This window comes from Pseudopipra pipra, chromosome 20 (genome assembly GCF_036250125.1).
Source record: "Pseudopipra pipra isolate bDixPip1 chromosome 20, bDixPip1.hap1, whole genome shotgun sequence".
In the NCBI taxonomy this organism is placed as follows: Eukaryota; Metazoa; Chordata; class Aves; order Passeriformes; family Pipridae; genus Pseudopipra; species Pseudopipra pipra.
Window position 1 is genome coordinate 5,429,296 of NC_087568.1, and position 18,360 is coordinate 5,447,655.

The window sequence follows — 18,360 nt, forward strand, 5'->3', positions numbered from 1 at the left end:
TGCCCTCGCTGAACCAGCAATGATTTCAACAGAATCTTAGGAAATGTATAAATAAAATTTATAAACCCCTTTTGGTTTCATCCCCAATTTAAACCTGGCTGTAGGACTTTTCCCTAAGTGATTGCTTCTCTCACCCACTCTAATTTGGCTGAAGGCAAGGAGGAGGCGGAAATGTTTCTTAAATTAATTCTCAATCCAGTTCTGTAGGATCTGGCCACATTTCTGGCTGGTTTCTCTCTCCCCAAACCCATGGAGGGAAGAGCTAAATGGCCACGGGAGATGAGCATTGCTGAGCAATTCCCATATGGGGCTGGCAGGCATGCTGGGATCGAGGTTTAAGACCAGAGTTGGGTCAGGATGTGTCCGAGTGCCAGTGGTTCCCAGGCTTTTTGAGAGCTTCAGACCCTGGGCCATGCCTCAGTTGGGGCATTTTGTTCAGCCTCTATTGCTGGTTTTAATGGAATAACCTTCCACACTTTTTCCAGGCCATCTCTGTATGGCAGGGAGGCAGCTCCACAGTTGGGGGGCCTGCCTGGATCCTCTGCTCTGCTCAGGGATGAGCCTTGGAACAGACCAACACATCTTGTCCCCATTAGCTCAGGCCCTGCAGGGTTGTGGGACCAGATAAATGCCACCCTAATTGCTGGTGGTGTGTGTCTGACAGGTTTACAATGTACAGAGTTGGGCTGGATTATTTCTGTCAGAAATGCTTTAACAGTCTCAAAACAGCTTCCCAAAAATGAGCATTGCTAAGTTCTCTGTGGCACCGCAGAAGGAATGGGGAAGAGGATGGAGAGGGTGCCCCAAAGACCCTCTGCCATCTCCCTGCCATCAGCAGGACTTGGATATAACCAGACTGTCTGACACCTTGATGGAGGAATTGGAAACCATTTCCTCACCCCGATGGGCTTCCCGGAATAAGGGTTTGTAACTGCACAAAGTTAAACCCAGCTCACCACCATCTACGTTTTGCCCCAAAGCAGTGCCTGGGGAGGCTCTGGAGAAAGCCAAACCCTTGCCTTTGTCAGTTACAATTTGGGGATTCGTTTGGGGCAGGGCTTGGTTGTCCGAGGTCAGAGGGGCTCCTGAGCTTTCTCCCCAGCCACCTTCACTGTATTTATCTTCCACTGATTACAGTTTCCACTGAAGGGGAAAAAAAAACGCAGGAGAAGGGGGAAAACCAGGGGATAACATTACTGAATAACGAAAGATGACGTGCGGGGGAGGATGGGGAGAGGGAGGTGCAGGGGCTCTGCACAGAGCAGGATGGGCCCGGACTTAAATTGCCCCAGTGTGTTAGGAAAGACACGAAACTTTCCCCCCATGATGTGGATGAGTTTTGGGGTGCTGGATGTGCCCTAGGTAACCCCCAGCCTCCTCTCTGGGCTGCCCAGCACCAGGCAATGCTGCCTGCCCAAGAACTGCAGCCAGCTCAGGGGCAGAGCTCTGCCCTACGGGTGCCATGGGGCGCTGGGAGTCACCCCAAGCCCCTTCTCCAGGCGGGAGCACCGACGCTGGCAAGCCTGGATCACACCCCACGCCGGGAACTGGGGAGTGACGGGTCCTGCCCCATTTGCAAAGGCAACAGCCCCGCGGGGCAGAGCCAGCTGGCTCAGCTGGGCACCAACCGAGCCCACTTTTCCAGCTCTTGCCTCTTCCCTCTGTGTTCCCATTAGTTTTCCATAGGAAGGACTCGCTGGGCTTGCCAAGGAGGGCCCCCACGCTGGCAGGGCCCCCAACCTCCCGCGCAGCAGCCGCCGAGTGCTGTAAAGAGGTAATTTTCACTAATTTCCACCGAGGCTCCGGCTCTGACTTACGACCTCCATTAGCACACGATAAACGGCCTCGGTGCAGCTGGGAGCCAGCCCCAACCAGTGCTGACATTCCCAGCTGCTCACACGCCTGAGCCACAGGGACAGGGCGTCCCTGGGCAGGGATGCTCCCCTGGGATGGCTTTCAGGGATGGGCTCCATCACCATCAGTCTCTTTGTGGGGTGACTCCCCTCTGGACACCCAGTTTCTGGGGTTTCTCTGCAAAATGCTCATCCCAGAGCACGATGTCACCTTGCCCAACTGCCAGCCTGTCTCTCCCCCAGATGATGCTGCAAACCCCCTCCATGTGCACCACCACAGCCTGGGAAAGATTTTGCTGCATCCAGCTCTGACACTTGGCTTTGAGGTGCAAAACCCCCCCTTTTTCAGGGACCAGGTCAGAAGGGAGTGAGTTCAACCCTCTCATGCAAAAAAGCCCAGGCTACATCTCCCCCAACGTGTTTCATTTTCCACTGTGCCACAGACCCCACAGCCCCGAACAGTTTTCTGCCATTAAATTATTTCACACGTTCCATTTATTTGCGAGCAGTTTGCCAAAGACCTTTTAAGCTTTAAATTTTTCACACCCCCCCAGCCAAAATGATCAAATCTGCCGTACCATTTACTTCCCTTCTCCGCCTGGAATGGTATTTTTTTTCCCCTCTTTTCTTCTCGGATATAATTTAAGGGTTGAAATAGCCTGGAGGGAATTAGCTGTAAATTCTTCCTAAGACAAATAAATTCAGCCCTCTAAGTTTCTACGTTTTTCAAACTGTTGAGAGACGTTTTGGGTTTGTTTTACTTGAAATAATGATCGTGGCATATCTGACCCTCAGGCTGCGGCCAGCTCTAACTAAATAAATAGCTTTTATTAATTAAGGTTTATCCTTAACAAATAAAACCCCAATTTGATCTCGGCCGGCTGAATTAGCAAAAATAAACAACGGGTTCTCCGGGCACTTGATGTGGATTTAACAAATTAACGCTGGGCCTTCATCAGGGAAGCCACAGGGTGGTGGAGGTCTTTTACAGCCAAGAAATCCTTTGGAAAAACAATGTCTTTCGTTTCTCCCATGGTCTCTCTCGGTAAACATGTGCACTCCCTTCATCCCTTTAGACACTCGGGGGAAGCGAGGAGAGCTCCAGCGATGACGTGCGCCAGAGTTTCATGTGCAACTGTTTAACTTGTTCCTCTAAATCATGCGATGGGGAGGAAGCGTTTCCCCTCGGATCGCAGCGAGCTGGAGTGAAGCTCTGGGGTTTGGGAATTGCCCCTCCGCAGTGCCTGCCTGCTCCAGCTCCTTTTTGTCCTGTAACCGTCAGCTGAGACACCCCAAGGTGTGATTTGGGGGTGCATGGGCAGCTGAGCGCAGCTGCACCCCCTTTCCAGCAGCTACTTCCAGCTACTGCCCTGTCTTGGGACGTGGTTGGGGACAGTCTGGGAGCCTGAGAGGGGTTTGCAGGGAGGAGGGATGGCAGGAGGGATGGCAGGAGGGATGCTCCACAGGCCAGAGGGAAGACAGACAATTGTCCCTGTTCACAGGCACAGGCAGCACAGGGCTTGTTGCAAAACTGATGGTGGGAGCTGCCTATGCCACTTACAGGTCTTAAATCTCCCCAGATCATCTTGGGAACCCTAGAGGGCTGAGAAGCAGCTGGAAAGCTGCCCCCTCATGTGTGCTGGGTCACAGAACTGTGGTTCTGTGCACTTTCCTGCACCCACCAGTGAACCCAGCCTGGGTGCACAGGACCAACGCAGCGTCACAGCTTGGGGGCAAAACCCTATCGGCATAAATCTTGTTTTCTGGGTGGTTTCACACCCCTACTCAGGGGAGAAGCCCCTTGGGGCCACCAACCCCTGCCCAAGAGGTGTTGGTCCTGGCTTTTCTTGGCCCTCTGAGGTTCAAACCCATCCCCCTCACTGCTGGGAGCAGGCTCTGACCTCCTCATCCCAACCCACCACCACTCCCTGCTCCCCCTCCAGCCCAACCCCAGCCTCATGAAGACCCTGGGAATGCTGGAGGCTCTGAGGGGAGGTTGAAGCCAGGGGGGTCCAAATGTGCTGAGTCCGAAGGAAACTTTCTCGGCTCAAGTGGCGCACATGAAAAATTTAAGAGAGGGGCAAGTCTCAGCTACTGGAGAAACATTACAGCGAAATGTTTCCGAGGATGTTTCACCTCATTAATTGTGAAAAAACTGAAACGCTGACACGTTTTTACAGGCTGCCAGTTTTGCTGGGGGAAAAGTGTCTCTGTTAAAAAGGAGCAGCAAAAGCCTGGACCAAGAAAGAGGCCAAGGCTGTCCCGGGAGGGCCTTAGCCTGTGCTCACTGACAGGCAGCAGCAGACTGTTTTATGGTTATAGAGCTGCCTCTGCACCAGCCAGAAACCACCCAGAGCCTTGGTTCACTACCCCAGCCACAGAGACACCCAGTTTCTGGGAGAATCCTGCCTGGCAGTGCTGCAACCCTGGGAATGTTCCATGCATAGCCTGCATGGAGCACTCCCAGAAGGAATGCTCTCCTGAGCCCAGAAGGCTTTTCCCCTCGCACCCCCAGATGCCGGGGATGGTGTGCGGTGTCTGAGCACCCATCACAGAATGTCCAGCCAAAAGCCTGAGCAAGCTGGGAAGGTCCTGGAGAGCTGGCTGAGCCAGCAGCATCCCTGCATCCCAGTGGGGATGTGCCCAACCTGTGCTTGCAAGCCGGTGGTGGCACTGAAACCTCTTTTTGGCTCATCCCCTTCTTTAGCGCAGCAAATGCATTGGGAATGGAATGCTTAGATGGGTACTGGGGACAGAAGGAACCTGAAAAGGAAGATCCCTGTGTTGTGGGACCCTGCTTCTCTTAGGGATGGTCCCAGCCTGTTATTAGCCACCAAGTTCACTGGTGAGAGCCGTGAGCAGATACAAAGCCGCCTCTCCGGGAAGGGCAGCTGTGATGTATCTGCTGCAAAACCCAAGCACACGAGAGGGCCAAGATCAGGAGGTCACAGTGATGAGGGAGGAAGAGAGGGGATGAAGGAGATGAAGAAGGGAACCAGGTGAGGAACCAGCCAGCTGAGCCACTTGTTGTGATTTAAACAGGATGCCCTGAAAGCTGAAAGCTGGTGAAATCCACAGGGCTGCAAGTAAAGCCCTGAGGCTTTGACATGCCCAGCAGTCCAGGAACATTTCCCAGCTCTTCTCACCATGCCAGAGGCTCCTGCCCTGACTAGAGGCTCCTGCACAGCCCAGCACAGTGCTCGCCCAGCCAAGCACAGGCCCCAGGAACGGTGTTCTGGCACGGCCAGCTCCTGCGTCAGCGGAAGCATTTAATGAATTAATTGCAGCCACATTCCCCGAAGGAGGAGGCAGGGTTGGTGGGATGCTGTCAAGGCTCAGGAAGGGGCTGGGGAACATCTTTGGCCACAAAGCTCTGGTGGGAGAAGGCTGAGCAGCACAAGAAATTCCCTCCCACTGTCCCAGGGGTCTGGAGGAGAAAGCACCATCACCTGCCTTTTTCCTGGGGTGGGAACCACCCACGGACAGACCTTTGGAGAAGGTGACACGGACAGACCTTGCCCCCAGGCTCACAGCTCCAGGATGTTCCCCAGCACCCTGGCCCCCGATCCCGACCCCGCGCCGGGATCCAGACCACAGAGCCTGGCACCACGAGCAGCCCCTGACACAACCGCTCCAGGAACAGCCTTCAGAGCCTGCGACAGCGCTGGCGCCCGGCGCGGGGCGGGCGCAGCCCCTCGCTGTGCTTTCCCAGCCGCCTGACTCCCGCGCACCCCGGGAGCCGGAGCCGGGGCCATTGTGAGGGGCCGCAGGGCTCAGACTGCCTGGCTGCGCCCACCGACGGGTGGCACCGGCCCAGGGCATCCAGCCTGGGACCGGGAATGCCGAGCACATCCCTTGGGCTCGGTGGTCTGCGAGCGAAATGTTCCCTCCCAGGGCCGTGCCTGTGCGGCGGGTGACCCCAGCCTGGCGCGGGGATTTCGGGAGCTGCCAGGAGCATCCCGTGTGCTCGGAGGAGGCTGCGGCTGCAGCCCCACACAATGGGCTGTCCCGGCTCCAGCACTGCCATTGCCTCCATTGTGTCAGTGCTCCATGGGGATGGAGCCACGGAGGAGCTGAATTGGGGGAATAGCTGGGGTGCTCCTCCCCAATGAGTACCCTGGTTTGCCCCTCAAGAAATGGCAGGGTAAGGACAAAAGCCTCCTGGGAAAGTCCATCACGTGTGTGGGTTTGCTGGGGACGGTGGCACTGTGTCACTGCTGGGCACACTGGTGGCTTTGAGCTGCCAGGGCCTGGCAGGGTCTAGAATCTTCCCTGCTCATGGCAGGGGAACGTGCACAGCTCAAGGGGGTTCACTCCCCTCTGGGGTTCACCCCGTTTGCCTGTAAGGGGCTGGGGTCACACAGAGCCTCCAAAGACTCATCTGCGATGGTGTCAGTCTGGGATATCCCCTGCAAACGCCAAAGAGGGAGAGAGGAAACAGGACGGATACGGGGATGGGGGATGCTGTTGTGCCACAGCTCCCAGCTTTCCCAGGGATGCTCCAAGAGGCCGTGTCAGACCAAAGGGCTCCCGAGGTGGACGCAGGGCTGGGGGTGGTAGGAGCTGAAGCCCTCACAGCACAGCCAAGAGCCTCGGGAAGAGACATGGTGGTGGGTTTGTCGTGCCGGTCTGAGCCAAGCACCGACCGACGGGGGAGCAGGAATTTTAATTTTGTTCTCCTGCGAATCTGCCAGCCCCCGCAGAGGAGGCCCAGGGACCAACAAAAGGCGCTGGCTCTGCCCCAGCCAGCACCAGCCAGGAGCCTCCCCGGCGAGGAGACATTCTCCATGGGGCTTGCTTTCATCCTACGGCCAGGAGACCTTCTCAGAGCGGGATGAGACCAGTGCTTGGGCTGTCCTGCACCTCGCACTGCTGCAGCACCCAGGGATGCTCCCGGGGACACAGCCCCTAGGTACCCCCTGGGGATGCAGTGTCCATGCTTTCTCAGCTCTGGCCATGCCCTGTGTTAAAATAGCCAAGCCTGGTGAGTGGCAGCACCGTGATGGCTCACAGATGTGTGAACGGGCCTCTGCAGTGCAGGGAAATGGCCAGCCTCGACCCCACAGCCAAAACAGTGGGGTCTGGGGCAGCCACAGACACTGCAACAAGGGGTCAGGGCAGAGGGAATAGCCTGGGTGGCTCTCCACAGCCATCGAGATGCTGGGATGGATGATGCCAGGATGGACGATGCCAGGACAGACCCCACTGTGCTACATCAGGGCCGAGCACAGCAGATGCTGTTTCCTTCCCCATCCTGCAGACCTTTTAGGCACCCTTTGGTGCATCCATGAGGCAGCTGTGGAGGTGCCAGCATCTCTTACATGTGGCCGCCTGACACAACAGGTTACACAGTTTGCCAGCAGGGCACAGGCACATGTAATTAATTAACACTAATGAGACTCCGGCGGGAGCAGCACCCGCCTGCGCTTGCAAAGCTCCACCAAAACCTCGATTTTAACTGCAAAGTGGGTTTCCCTCGGGGTGGGGAGGGGATGGGATGGCGGGTGCCTCGGGCCATCGTGGTGTTGAGAGCTCGCTGGGACTTCTGCTCAGTGGTTGAAAAATAAAACTAATCAGCCAGGGCTGCATAGCAGGAACGTTGTGTAGAGGGCTGGCTCCCAGCCAGGGACCCCTGGCATGGTGATCCCAGCCTTCCTCTCCTCCTCAGCCCCCCAAAAAAGGTGATTTTTTGAAATTTAATAGGCAAAAGCCCAAGCAAGCCAGACCCAATGGCATCTGGCACGGAAACTCAACACCAGCCCACCGAGTTAAAGCACAGACCCCATTGCATCGGGGTCATTGCCAAGGAGGGGAAGGAGATAGGGAGGGACAGGGGGAATGATGAAAATCCCCAGTGCCCCCTCCTGCTGCCCACTGCCACTGACCCAACTCCCCCCTCTTTTCTGAGGCCAAAAGGGTGTTTTTCACACCCAACACGCCACTGAGCACCCATTTGACCAGTGAGCACCAGCACCTGCTGAGAGCCCATCGCACAGCCACCACCAGAGTGCTGTGGCCGTGGACACCAGCATGTCTGGCCAGGGTGTGGGGTGGGTGGGAGCCCCCGGCCAGGACCCCATCTCACCACCACTCCAAGGAGGACCCTCGTGGGCGCCTGCACGCACAGACGTCCTGGAAACCTTTGCCAGCGAGCAGCATCGCTGTCCTCCAGTCTGGTTTTCATTTGAGGTCGGTGGCCTCTCGCCAAATTTATTGTAAAACATTCATTTTAATAAGTGGCTCGTATCTTTTTTTTTTTTTTTTTTTAACCCAGCCCGGTTAACTGTTTCCAGGTTAGAGCAGAACCGTGCATGGTGGGGATGGTGGGGATGGCAGGAACAGTGGGGACAGAGGGGACAGGATGGCAGGCAGGTTGCTGGGGGCAGGTGCCAGCAACGGGGAGGACACCAGGGGACACCTTGGAGATGTCAGGATGAAGACATCTGCATCAGGGTCCTCCTGACCAAAGCCCAGCAGAGCTGAGACCCTCACCCTCATCACTCCGAGCCTTCATCCCCTCTTGGTCCCCAGGGAGACCAAGCACCATCTTGCCACACTGGGCATCCCAGCACTCTCATACAAACTCCATCCAAACTTAACCCGTGATGGGTAATCAGGTCATGTCGAACACACAAAGGGCTTCGCGAAGTGGACGGTGCCTGGTAGTTTAGTTTCGACATTTGTTTTAAGTTTTATAAACCCCTAATACTAATAGAAATGCTTCAGTGTCTTTTAATTTAAATGAAAACAGTTATTTTTTTAATTTAAAAATTCCCCTGAGGTATTTACAACCCCCAAATTACAGCCATGTGGCCGGCCCAGCTGAGAAAGTGAAATTGGTGAGGAGGGAGCGTGGCAGCTGCCCCAGCCCGAGCCCAGCCCAGCACAGCCCCGAGCAGCACCACGTAGTGTTTGTCCCCACATCACTCATGTCCCCTCCACAGCACCCCATGGATGGATTCTGCTTCACACCTTTGCTGGGGACATGGGATCCCAGCTCAGGGGGTGACCAGCACCCTGAGCTGCCAGCCACAGCTGTCCCCAGCAGGTTGGCATCCTTGTCTTTTCTGCCTGCCAGTGGGTTTGGAGACAGGAGATGCCCCTGCCTGTGACCCATCCCGTGCCCTCCTCAGCTCTGCTGCTGCTGGACCGGGCTCTTTGCTCCCCAGGGCTGTGTGTGGGGTCCCCTGTGTGCTCCCTGCAGCATCACTGCCACTGCTACCCCCAGCTCAGCCCTGCAGCTATGTGACCCACCCAGCCCCTGCAACACCCTGACACCCCCACCCCAGCTCTGGCAGTGTCCTGTGCAGCTTGGGGTGCAACACAATCCCCCCCACCCTCCATGACCTGGGGTACTGCATAACTCCCCTGAATGGCTCAGTGTAACACTCCCTCCACCTGCAATGCCCTGCACAGCTTGGGGTGCAATGCCAGCCCCCCCATACACACATTACATTGCCCTTTCCAACCTGGGGTGCAATATAATTCCCCCCCACACACATCTCGTATGTCCCTGTACGACCTGGGGTGCAATGTAACTCACACACACACACACACATCGTACGTCCCTGGGGTGCAATGCAATCCTCACCCTACCCGAGCAATGCCCTGCATGACCTGTGGTACAATGCTGACCCCCTGTACATCTTGGGGTGCAGAGCAGCCCCCTTCATACACACACTGCCATGCCCTGTGCAGCTCAGGGTGCAACGCGCCACCTCCCCAAATACACTCTGCAATGCCCTGTACAGCTCAAGACACAACACAGCCACTCCCCTGATGCCCTGCACAACTCGGGGTGCAATCCACAGAGCCTGGGGTGGCTTGACCAGCTGCACCCCTCAGTCCCAGCTCTGTCCCTGGGCTCCTCCCCGCAGCCCCCGGCTCAGCTCCCGTGCCGGCTGGGAGTGCTGGGCTGTGCCCCCTCCCCAGCACCCCGCTGCCATGTGCTCCCCGCCGCTCCCCCGGCTCCCCTGCCATGTGCACTCCAGTTTCCTTGCGTGTGAAGCCTGCAGCCTCTCGGATTCAGTGGCTGGAAAGGATGGCGCCTCTCCACATCTGGTTCAATGCGCGAGCCTGGCGCCTGGCTTAGCCACAGTCTCCATTCAGAGACACACAGACTTTAATAGACTCATACAATTCTTCCTGATCTATCACTGCAGCCGCAGCTGAAAAGCTGCTTTATTATATGCACTCAAAGGGGGATGAGGAGGGAAGGGGAGGGGGCCGGCGGCTGGAGCTGCCGCTCTCTGAAGGTTCCCAGCCCGCCCAGCATCCCCCCCGGGAACTGAGCTGCACCCCCAGCCCCGCCCGCGATCCCAAGGGCTGTTTTCCCCCCAATCCCGCGCGAAGGAGCAGCACCGCAGCCTCATTATATCTCCTGCTCAATTAACACCCGCCGCCCTCCGAGCTGCCGTTTGCAGCCCGGCACGGATGGGGCTGCAGGGGAGGGGGTGGCCGAGGGGACCCCATTTGTCTCCCCGATGTCCCCAGCAGGTCCCAGCGCTGGGGCCGGTTTTCCCAGGGGAAGCACAGGGCAGGGAAGCGTCTGGTGAGGGATGCTCAGCATGGACAGGGCATTTCGTCACGCCGTGGGAAGGCTGGAAAACATCGCCCGCGGTCATGTGTCCCTCGGGCAAATGCAAACACTGGGAATGCCTCAAGGGCGAGGGTGGGATTTTTTTTCTTTTAATTCTCGGAAAATTAGGGTTGCTCAGTGAAAAACGACCTGGTTCTGCAGTACCAGAGCAGTGCTTGCTAACAGGCACTGGAAAAAAAGCCTTGAAACCCTAAAAATCAGTCCTTCCTCCCTGACAGGGTTTGCCTTTCCCATCCTCCCTGTCCCGGCTAGGGTGACCAGGCAGGGGATGGCTGCCTCTGCCCACCGTACTTCCCAGGAAAAACCTGATCTGCATTAACCCTGATCTAAATCCTTGCCCAGTCCCAGCTCAGCCCAGCCATAACCCACTGCCCTGGCATTTTAAAGGATGCTCTCAGCCTGCTCCGTGGCTCAGGGATCCCATCCTGGAAGGATAATTCCTTCCAGCTGCTGCTCACATTGCATGGAGGGGATGAGGTGCCATCCTGGGGACACCAAGCCTCTGCCAGTGCCAAAGCACCTGGGTCCCATCCTGCTTCAAACCTCATCCCTTCAGCTCCCTGATTTTAGAGCTCTAGGGGAATAATTCCCCGTGGCCTGGGAGAAGGGGTGATCAGCCCCACACCCTGGGAGAGAGGAGGGTTTCTAACTAGGCAGCCTCAAAGCCCCAAATCATTTCATCAGCCTCCCAGCTACAGACACACACCCAGGCTCTCTTAAAATGCTGATTCGTTGAAATTCGCCCATCTTGGCTGTGCAGAGTTGAAATTTCATATTTTTCCTGTGAATCAGCCCCATTCCCTGAAATAACAGCCCAAAAGGAGAGGGGAAATAGTCTTGCACTGAGCTGTTCCTGGTCGAGTAAGCCCAGGGGGGACAGGGAAGGTGTCCCCACACCCCAGCACCCTCCTGGGCTGGGCATGGCTGTGCCACAGGGCATCTGAGCTGCTGGGGATCAAAGCACATCAGTAGCTGCTGCCAGGGCTCCCAAGGGAGTGGGGCAAAGCCCCGTGTCCCCACCACACACAGGACCCCCCCACCGTCCCCTCCAGGCCCTGTCGTGCAGTGACTTTCCCTGTGTTCCTGTGCCCTTCCCCTGCTGGAAAGGAGCTTGGAAAGGAGCATCTGCCACAGCAATGCCTGCCAAAACCCAGCTCACCGGGGGTGCTGAGGGGAGAAAAATCCCAGCAAGGAGAAGTCAGGGAGAAAATTGATTTTCCTGCCCTCCTGGCCGAGCCAAGGCTGCTCTGCCTCTTGGGCTCCCCCAGCAAGAGGGGACCCATCTCCCCAGGCCCTGGTTTTGCCTTTTTTTTTCTCTTCACCCTCTGGCAGCAGCTCCCCCAGCACAGATGTGAGCATGTGTGGGGACCCCGCTGAGCCCTGCAGGCGCTGCAGAAACGTGCCGGTATGTATTTCCCCGTGCCCCTGGGGAGGGCTCAGCGTGGGCAGAGCGCCTTCCTGGGGCCCCCGTTCCGACCCAGAGCCCCCCCCAAGCTGGGGCAGGGGGAGCCTGGAGCCCAGGTGGGCGTGTTCAACCCCTCTGGGGCCAAACTGCCCCCAAATTGGAGCCCTGGTGTCACCAGTCAGTAGGAGCCTGACAGCGCCCCAGGGCACAGAGCATTCTCCGTGTCACCATGGGAGGAGCCGGATGGTGAGAGGGTGTCACTGTGGGAGGAGCAGGATGGTGAGTGTGTGTCACCCTTCAAGGCTGGAGGGCACAGGGAAGCACAGAGCAGTGGTACCAAGGTAAACCCCATGCCAGAAGCTCCACGAGACCTGGGCTCTCCCAGACATGACCCTCATCCATCCCTGCCTGCACCTGGTAGTGGTTGGTGCTGCTCTGGCTGGTTTTGCCAGGGCTTTGACCCAACTCAGCCTCTTATCCAGCCTGTGCCACAGGAAAGCATCACTCCCAGCCCACTGAGGGTTTTGGATAGACAAGACCTGGGGAACCAGTTTCCCCTCATCCATGGGACAGGGGGACCATGTGCAGGACAGCGGGTCCCATGGCAGTGACACAGGATGAGAGCCATGGTGAGGGGGTGTCCCCCATTAGGGAGGGGTACAGGGTGGGTCCTTTCCCATAGCCCCCTTTTTTCCTGACTGGGATATGCTGGGCTCCCTGTGAGTGGCTGGAAACCTTCTGGGTGAGCTGGGACCTGTCAGGCTCCCCATCCATCCACCATCCATCCCTCTCCTGTCACCAGCCTTGCACTAAGCACAGACAAATGTGGTGGGCTGGGGCAGGAAGCTCCCACGTGGATTAATTGGATCAAGACACACTGACTGATGCTATACTGGGGACCTGCCAGCACTGGGCACTTGGCAAGTGCTGTCCTCTCCCCTGGGGACAATCCTGCTCCAGCAGCTCCACGGGCACCATCCTTGCATGGAGAAAAATCCCTTGTCTTGGGGTCTGCAGCTCTCAGAGCCCTCCAGACAGGGAAATGTCCCCAAGCAGGTGCTGGGGACAGGAAGGTGATGGTCTGGTCACTGAGAGCCACGTCCATGCAAGGATGGCTCCTGTCCCAGTGTCACCCATCCCAACTGCACTGGCCTTACAAATCTGAGATGGCTCACCTCCCCCTCTGCTCTGGATGCCACCATTCCCAGCTCTGCCACACAGGGACTGTCCCCATTGAGGCCCTGCAGGAGGTCTGCCAGCCTGGGAGGGCAGCCAGGCACCCTCAGCTGGTGCTGTTTTGGGGAGCAGTGAGGGATGATGGGTGCTGTAAACACTGCACCCCAGCCTTGCTGCCCACCAGCAGGATGTGTCCCACTCCAGTGCATCCCAACCTCATCCCACAGGCCAGGGTGAGCAGGTCGTGCTGCCACCCCAAGCAGCAGGGGTGCCCCTCCTTCTGGGCACAAAAGCATGAGAACCTTTCCTTGGAGAGCTGCAGCCACATCTATCAGATACTTCTCAAAGCCTCTTCCCCTGCCACAGAGGCTGAGTCGGGGTCTCTACACCCCTGTCTGTCCCTGACCAGTCATCCAGAAACCATGGAAAGCTTCCCAGCACAGAGGTTTGCAGGATTTCCAGCAGTTTTGGGGCTGTGGAAGGCAGATGGGTGCTGGAGAGAGAGGTGTTACAGGGTAGGGGAGCCCCAACTGGCTCCCCACGGCCCAATGTCACTGGCCCAGGGCCCAGGGCTCTGTTTTCCTGAGCCAGGCACAGGGCATCAGCCAGGAGTTAATGATGCTGGGTTTGATTGCAGCAAAGCAGAGGTCCCGGGGAAAGCAGATCCCCAGGGACACATCCCAGCCATGGTGTTACAGGGCAGCCAGAGCAGCCAAGGTGTCACTGAGCTGTGCCCCACATCCAGTGGGGACAAGTGGCACTTAGGAAGAGAAGCAGAACCAAGCTGTGCCCTGTGAGCCAGGGCCAGCATGGCTCCTGGACTGGGACACCATGGACACATCAGCTGGGATGGCTCTGCCTTGAGGAAGGTGCCTGAGCCCTGGGAGCAGCTTGGGGCTATCTGGGGCAGTCAGCCACTGCTTGATCCCAAGAGCAAGTCCCTTTTCCAGTGATATCAGGTCCCTGTCCCTCCCTGCCTCGCTTCTCCCTTTTCAGCTGCCCTGGTTTACATAATTAAAGCCAATTTGCTGTGACAACATCTTAATCCCCTCTGCCCCCTCGGGTGGAGCCTCTTCTCTCCTCTCACTTCATCACTGCTCAGCTCAGCATCCACACAGCCCCAGGGTGGGTCACAGAGTTGCAGCCACCCTGGGGATGAGCAAGGGGCTGCAGGAGCTGTTCACAAATGGGATACCCAGGAACCACCACATCTCCCCATCCCACTGCCTGGTCCCAGCGGCTGCAGCCAAATGGGCAACACATGCCTGCCCCATGCTGAAGGATCCCCTCAGAGGGGCCACAGTCCTTCTTCTAAGCTTGGCTGTGACAAAAGTGGCTCTTTCTGAGTTTTCAGCCCCGAGCGGCTGCCGGAGCCAGCGCCCGACTCCCTCTCCCATCCCCAGGCGGCACCAAAAGTAAGTTCATTGTTTGAAAAGCCATCAGTCAAGGCTTGCTGGCTAAAATTACCCTCCTGCTTTATCATCTTGAGAACATTAAGGGCTGTTGTTAACAGATGTTTCGCGTTACACATTATTTGTTAGTCTAATGAAAGGAGGTGAACAAGCTTTCAAGACCTCAGAAGCTGTGCCGAAGGTTTTCGATGGGAGGCTGTTGCACCGCTCCAGGGGAGGATGAAGATGAAGATGAGGACGGGGACAAGCTCTCACCACCCTGTTGACTCTTCCTTGCTCTTGCCTGGCTTGTGGGATTTCTGATTTTTTCGGTGTCATGAGAGCAACGTGTTGCACAGATATTTATGCTTTTCTTCTCAGGAGGACGCACTGGGTGCCCTCAGGGCCAGTTTGGGGCTGGGGCCAAGGCAGGGGCTGAGCAGTCGTTGGCTGGAGAAGGAGGTGGGGATGGCTCTGGTTCTTGGTGCCAGCAGGAAGGGATGTGCTAGCCCTGCAAAGGGACGGTGGAAGGGCTGCTCCTGGAGGAGAGGTGTGCTGAGGGCCCCAGACATGGGACTGCCCCCAGCCACCCTCTCCAGTGAGAAGGTGTGTGGGACAGAGGTAATGAATGAGAGCAGGAGGGAGTTGAATCCCCTTCTGCAAAGAATAAAACCCTGCCCCGAATTTCTCCATCTCTGCCAGCCTCTGGAACAGAAACCCCCTGCTGCTGCTTCCCTGGGGAAGGGGAGGGAGTTCTGTCAAGGTTGCAACCTGCTGAGCACAGCCTGGGGCTGCCTAAAGCATCCCTGTGCCAGCACTGCCAACACACCCCCTGGCCTGCAGCAAGCCCTGCCCTTCACAGGGGTACCAGCAGCTTCACAGCAGGTTCAGGGCTGCTCTTGCTCCCTAACAGGTTCCCAGATGGAGCACAGAGCCACGTCCTGCAGAGACACACTGGGGTACTGTGTCCACTTGTGTTCATATAAACCCACTGCCACCGACCTTTGGGGCTCCAAACTTGCATCTGGCAGAAAAAAAACCCCAAGATGGTGAAGAAGAAGACGAGAGAAAATGCTGAGAGTGTGTTTTACTTCAGGATGCCAATAAAAGACAACGTTACCAGTAAAAGTTCCTCTGCTGTCATCGCGCCGATGCCGAAAGCATCGCAGATGTGTAGCAAAAGGCTGACGCTCACAAAGGCAGGACAGTTGCCTCAGATTTTGTGTCTGGGATTTTGAGTCTACCCATCTCAATTTAGGAAATTGCATCCCAGTTAAGGCAGTGGCCGCAGGTAACGGGTCTCAAAGGTCGATGTTTGCATGCGTGCAAGTTTTTGTTTCTGCCTTCTCATTCTCCTCTTGCCCACTGCTCTTAGGTGTTCTTCTCTCCAGGTAGGACCAAGGGAAGAAATGCTTCTGCTCCTGGACAGCCTGTCAGAGCATCCCAGATGCTGATGTTTTCCTCATCCCTGCAAACTCACCCTAACAGGTGCTAATGGGAAATATCTCACATGGGCCAGCAGTGCTGGGATCTGCAGGCGCCAAACCCCCTGGGCCTCTGCCCCAGGAACAGTGGGCTTTTTGGTTGAGATATGGGCTTGTAGTGACTCAGGCAGGCCCCTTGCCTCTCTCTCTGGTTTTTGCATCAGACTCAGTCCCCACTGAGCTCTTTGGGTGCCTTAGGACCTCAGTAGGGCAGTAGTTACTCTGCTGTTTTGCAAACAGCCCTGTGAGACCAACCAAGTGCTGCGGGCTGGGCTGGGTTTCCCAAAGCTGCACTGATCCCACAAGGAATACTGTCCCACGTACAGCCCTATCACCGGGTGAAAACCACCCCAACAGTCCCACAGGCAATGTGAGAAGTACAAACAGAACCCAAGGGAAAGGGAGGGAGGATGGAAAATAACGCTGAAAATACCAGATACCATCCCAGAAACAGCGCCCAGCCTCACCCAGCCCTCAGCATCCCGGGCACAGGCAGGCTGGGGGCTCAGTGGGGCTGCTCCATGAAGGAAAGAGGTTGGGCAGGGAATGAGATGTGGGTGGGAGGAAGATGCTTCAAACCTGCCTGCAGTGGAGGAGCCCCGGGAGGGGACAGAGGGAGCACCCAGGGGGAGGTTCCCCACTGGGAACCCTCCCTCACCCACAGGTCCGGGCAGCCTCTGGGGTGGGCTGAGCCCCCTTCACGGGCACAGCTTCCCAGGTGAGCTGTGCACCCTGGCCAGGCACGGGGCATGCCCTCGGCAGGGCCATCAGCACCTCGAGGCTGTGCTCTGGGGGCTGCAGAAAACGAGCTCAGGGTACCACAGCTCAGCCAGGAGGCAGGTTTTGGGGATGCCACCCCTGGGTGCCCTCGTGGTGGGCTGCTGGCACAGGCCCTGGGGGATGGTGGGGCTGCACTCCCACTCCACGCTCTGCCTCCCCTCCGTCACCTCTGTGCCCCGAGGTGACACCCGCCTCCGGCGGGGGGGCTCTGGCGGCTTGTCGGCTGCCCCTGGACCGGGGCTTTGCCCCAAGGACGGGGCGAACCCTCCTCGCCCCCGCCCCAAAAGCGGAGCGGGGATGCGCGGGGCCGGCGGAGCGGCGCGGAGGGTCGCGGGCGAGATTGTCCCGTTAGAAACGTCAAACTCCCGGACTGGACCCAGCGCCACGAAGCCGCGTCCCGGGTCGATCCCCGTCTCCTCTCCGAGCCCCGGCTCTGTCCCCCTGGCCCGGTGCTGCCGGTGCCGCCGGCCCGGGGACGCGCAGCGGCGGCCGCCGGGATGGGACCCGCTGCGTCCCGGTCCCCACGGCCCCGCCGGGCCGCCCCCGCTCCCCGAGCCCGGAAACCGAGGTGGGGTGCTCTGGGGGCAAGGGGGACCCCGCAGGCCGCCCAGGGACGCACCGACTTCCCGGGAACGTCCAATACCCGGCGCGGCGGCCGGTGCGGGGTCCCCGTGCCCCCTGGCCCGGTGCGGGGTCTCTTTCACACGGTGCGGGGTCCCTGACCCCGGTGCTGTGTCCCTCTCCCCCGGTGCGGGCTCCCTGTACCCCGACGCAGTGTCCCTCTCTCCCCGTGCGGGGTCCCTGTCCCCCGGTGCGGGGTCTCTCTGTCCCAGCCGTCGGGGTGTGGGCACCCCCGCAGTTCGCCCCGACGGGAGTCACCCCTCTCCTCTACCTCCTCTACCCGCTCCCCGATTCACCCCAAACCCCGCTGCGGGGAGACACCGAGAGACACCGACCCCCCCTTTGTCCGCCATGCCCGGCCCGCGGCAGGAGGGACACGGCGGGGACACCCCATCCCCAAAGCTGCCCCAGCCCTGGGGAGCCCATCCCGGGGCGGCGGGGACTCACCGTCCTGGGGCGCTGCCTCGCTGCCGCTGCTGCCTCCCGACGGCTCCGGGATGGCCTTGCCGCCACCGGCGGGCGGGGGACCGGCCGCGGGGGTCCCGTTCATACCGGCCGCCACCTCCTCCAGGTCGAGGAGGTGGCTCACGCTGAAGTTTTTCCGGCTCTGAGGGTTTTCGGGCGGCTCCGGGCCGCGCACGGCGCCGGGGGCGAACGGCTTGTCCATGGCGAAGGCTGGCGCCGAGTCCATGGCTCCCACCCCCAGCCCGCAGCCCACCCCGAGATGCCGGGCCGCTCCCCGGCCCCCTTCCCCTTCCCCACCCACCCCCCCCAAAAAAAGAGAAAAAATTATAATAATTTTTTTTTTTTTAAATAGGGGGGAGAAAAAAAATCACGGCTGCCCTGTGAGTCCGGCTCCCTCCCCAGCCCCTGTTCCGCCTTGTGCTGACGTCTGGGGAAAAAACCACGCTCCCAGCCCAAACTTTCTTCCCCTGCTCTTTGCTCTGGAGCTGTTCAAACAAACGCCCCTGCTCAGAGCCGAGCGGGGCGGCCCCTCGCCCCCCCCAGCTCCGCGACCTGCCCCCCTGCCAGGGGCCGAGCCCCGCCGGCA

General features: G+C 58.4%; 1 protein-coding gene across 1 annotated transcript in view; it reads right to left on the minus strand.

The window, feature by feature from the left end:
* The window catches only part of PRRX2 (paired related homeobox 2), a 23,822-nt gene extending 5,792 nt beyond the window's left edge, over nt 1-18,030 (minus strand). Inside the window, exon 1 of the mRNA XM_064676897.1 lies at nt 17,757-18,030. Coding sequence (XP_064532967.1) covers nt 17,757-18,000 — 244 coding nt within the window. The 5' untranslated portion in view covers nt 18,001-18,030. The remainder of the gene's footprint in view (nt 1-17,756) is intronic.
* Nucleotides 18,031-18,360: the final 330 nt, after the last annotated feature.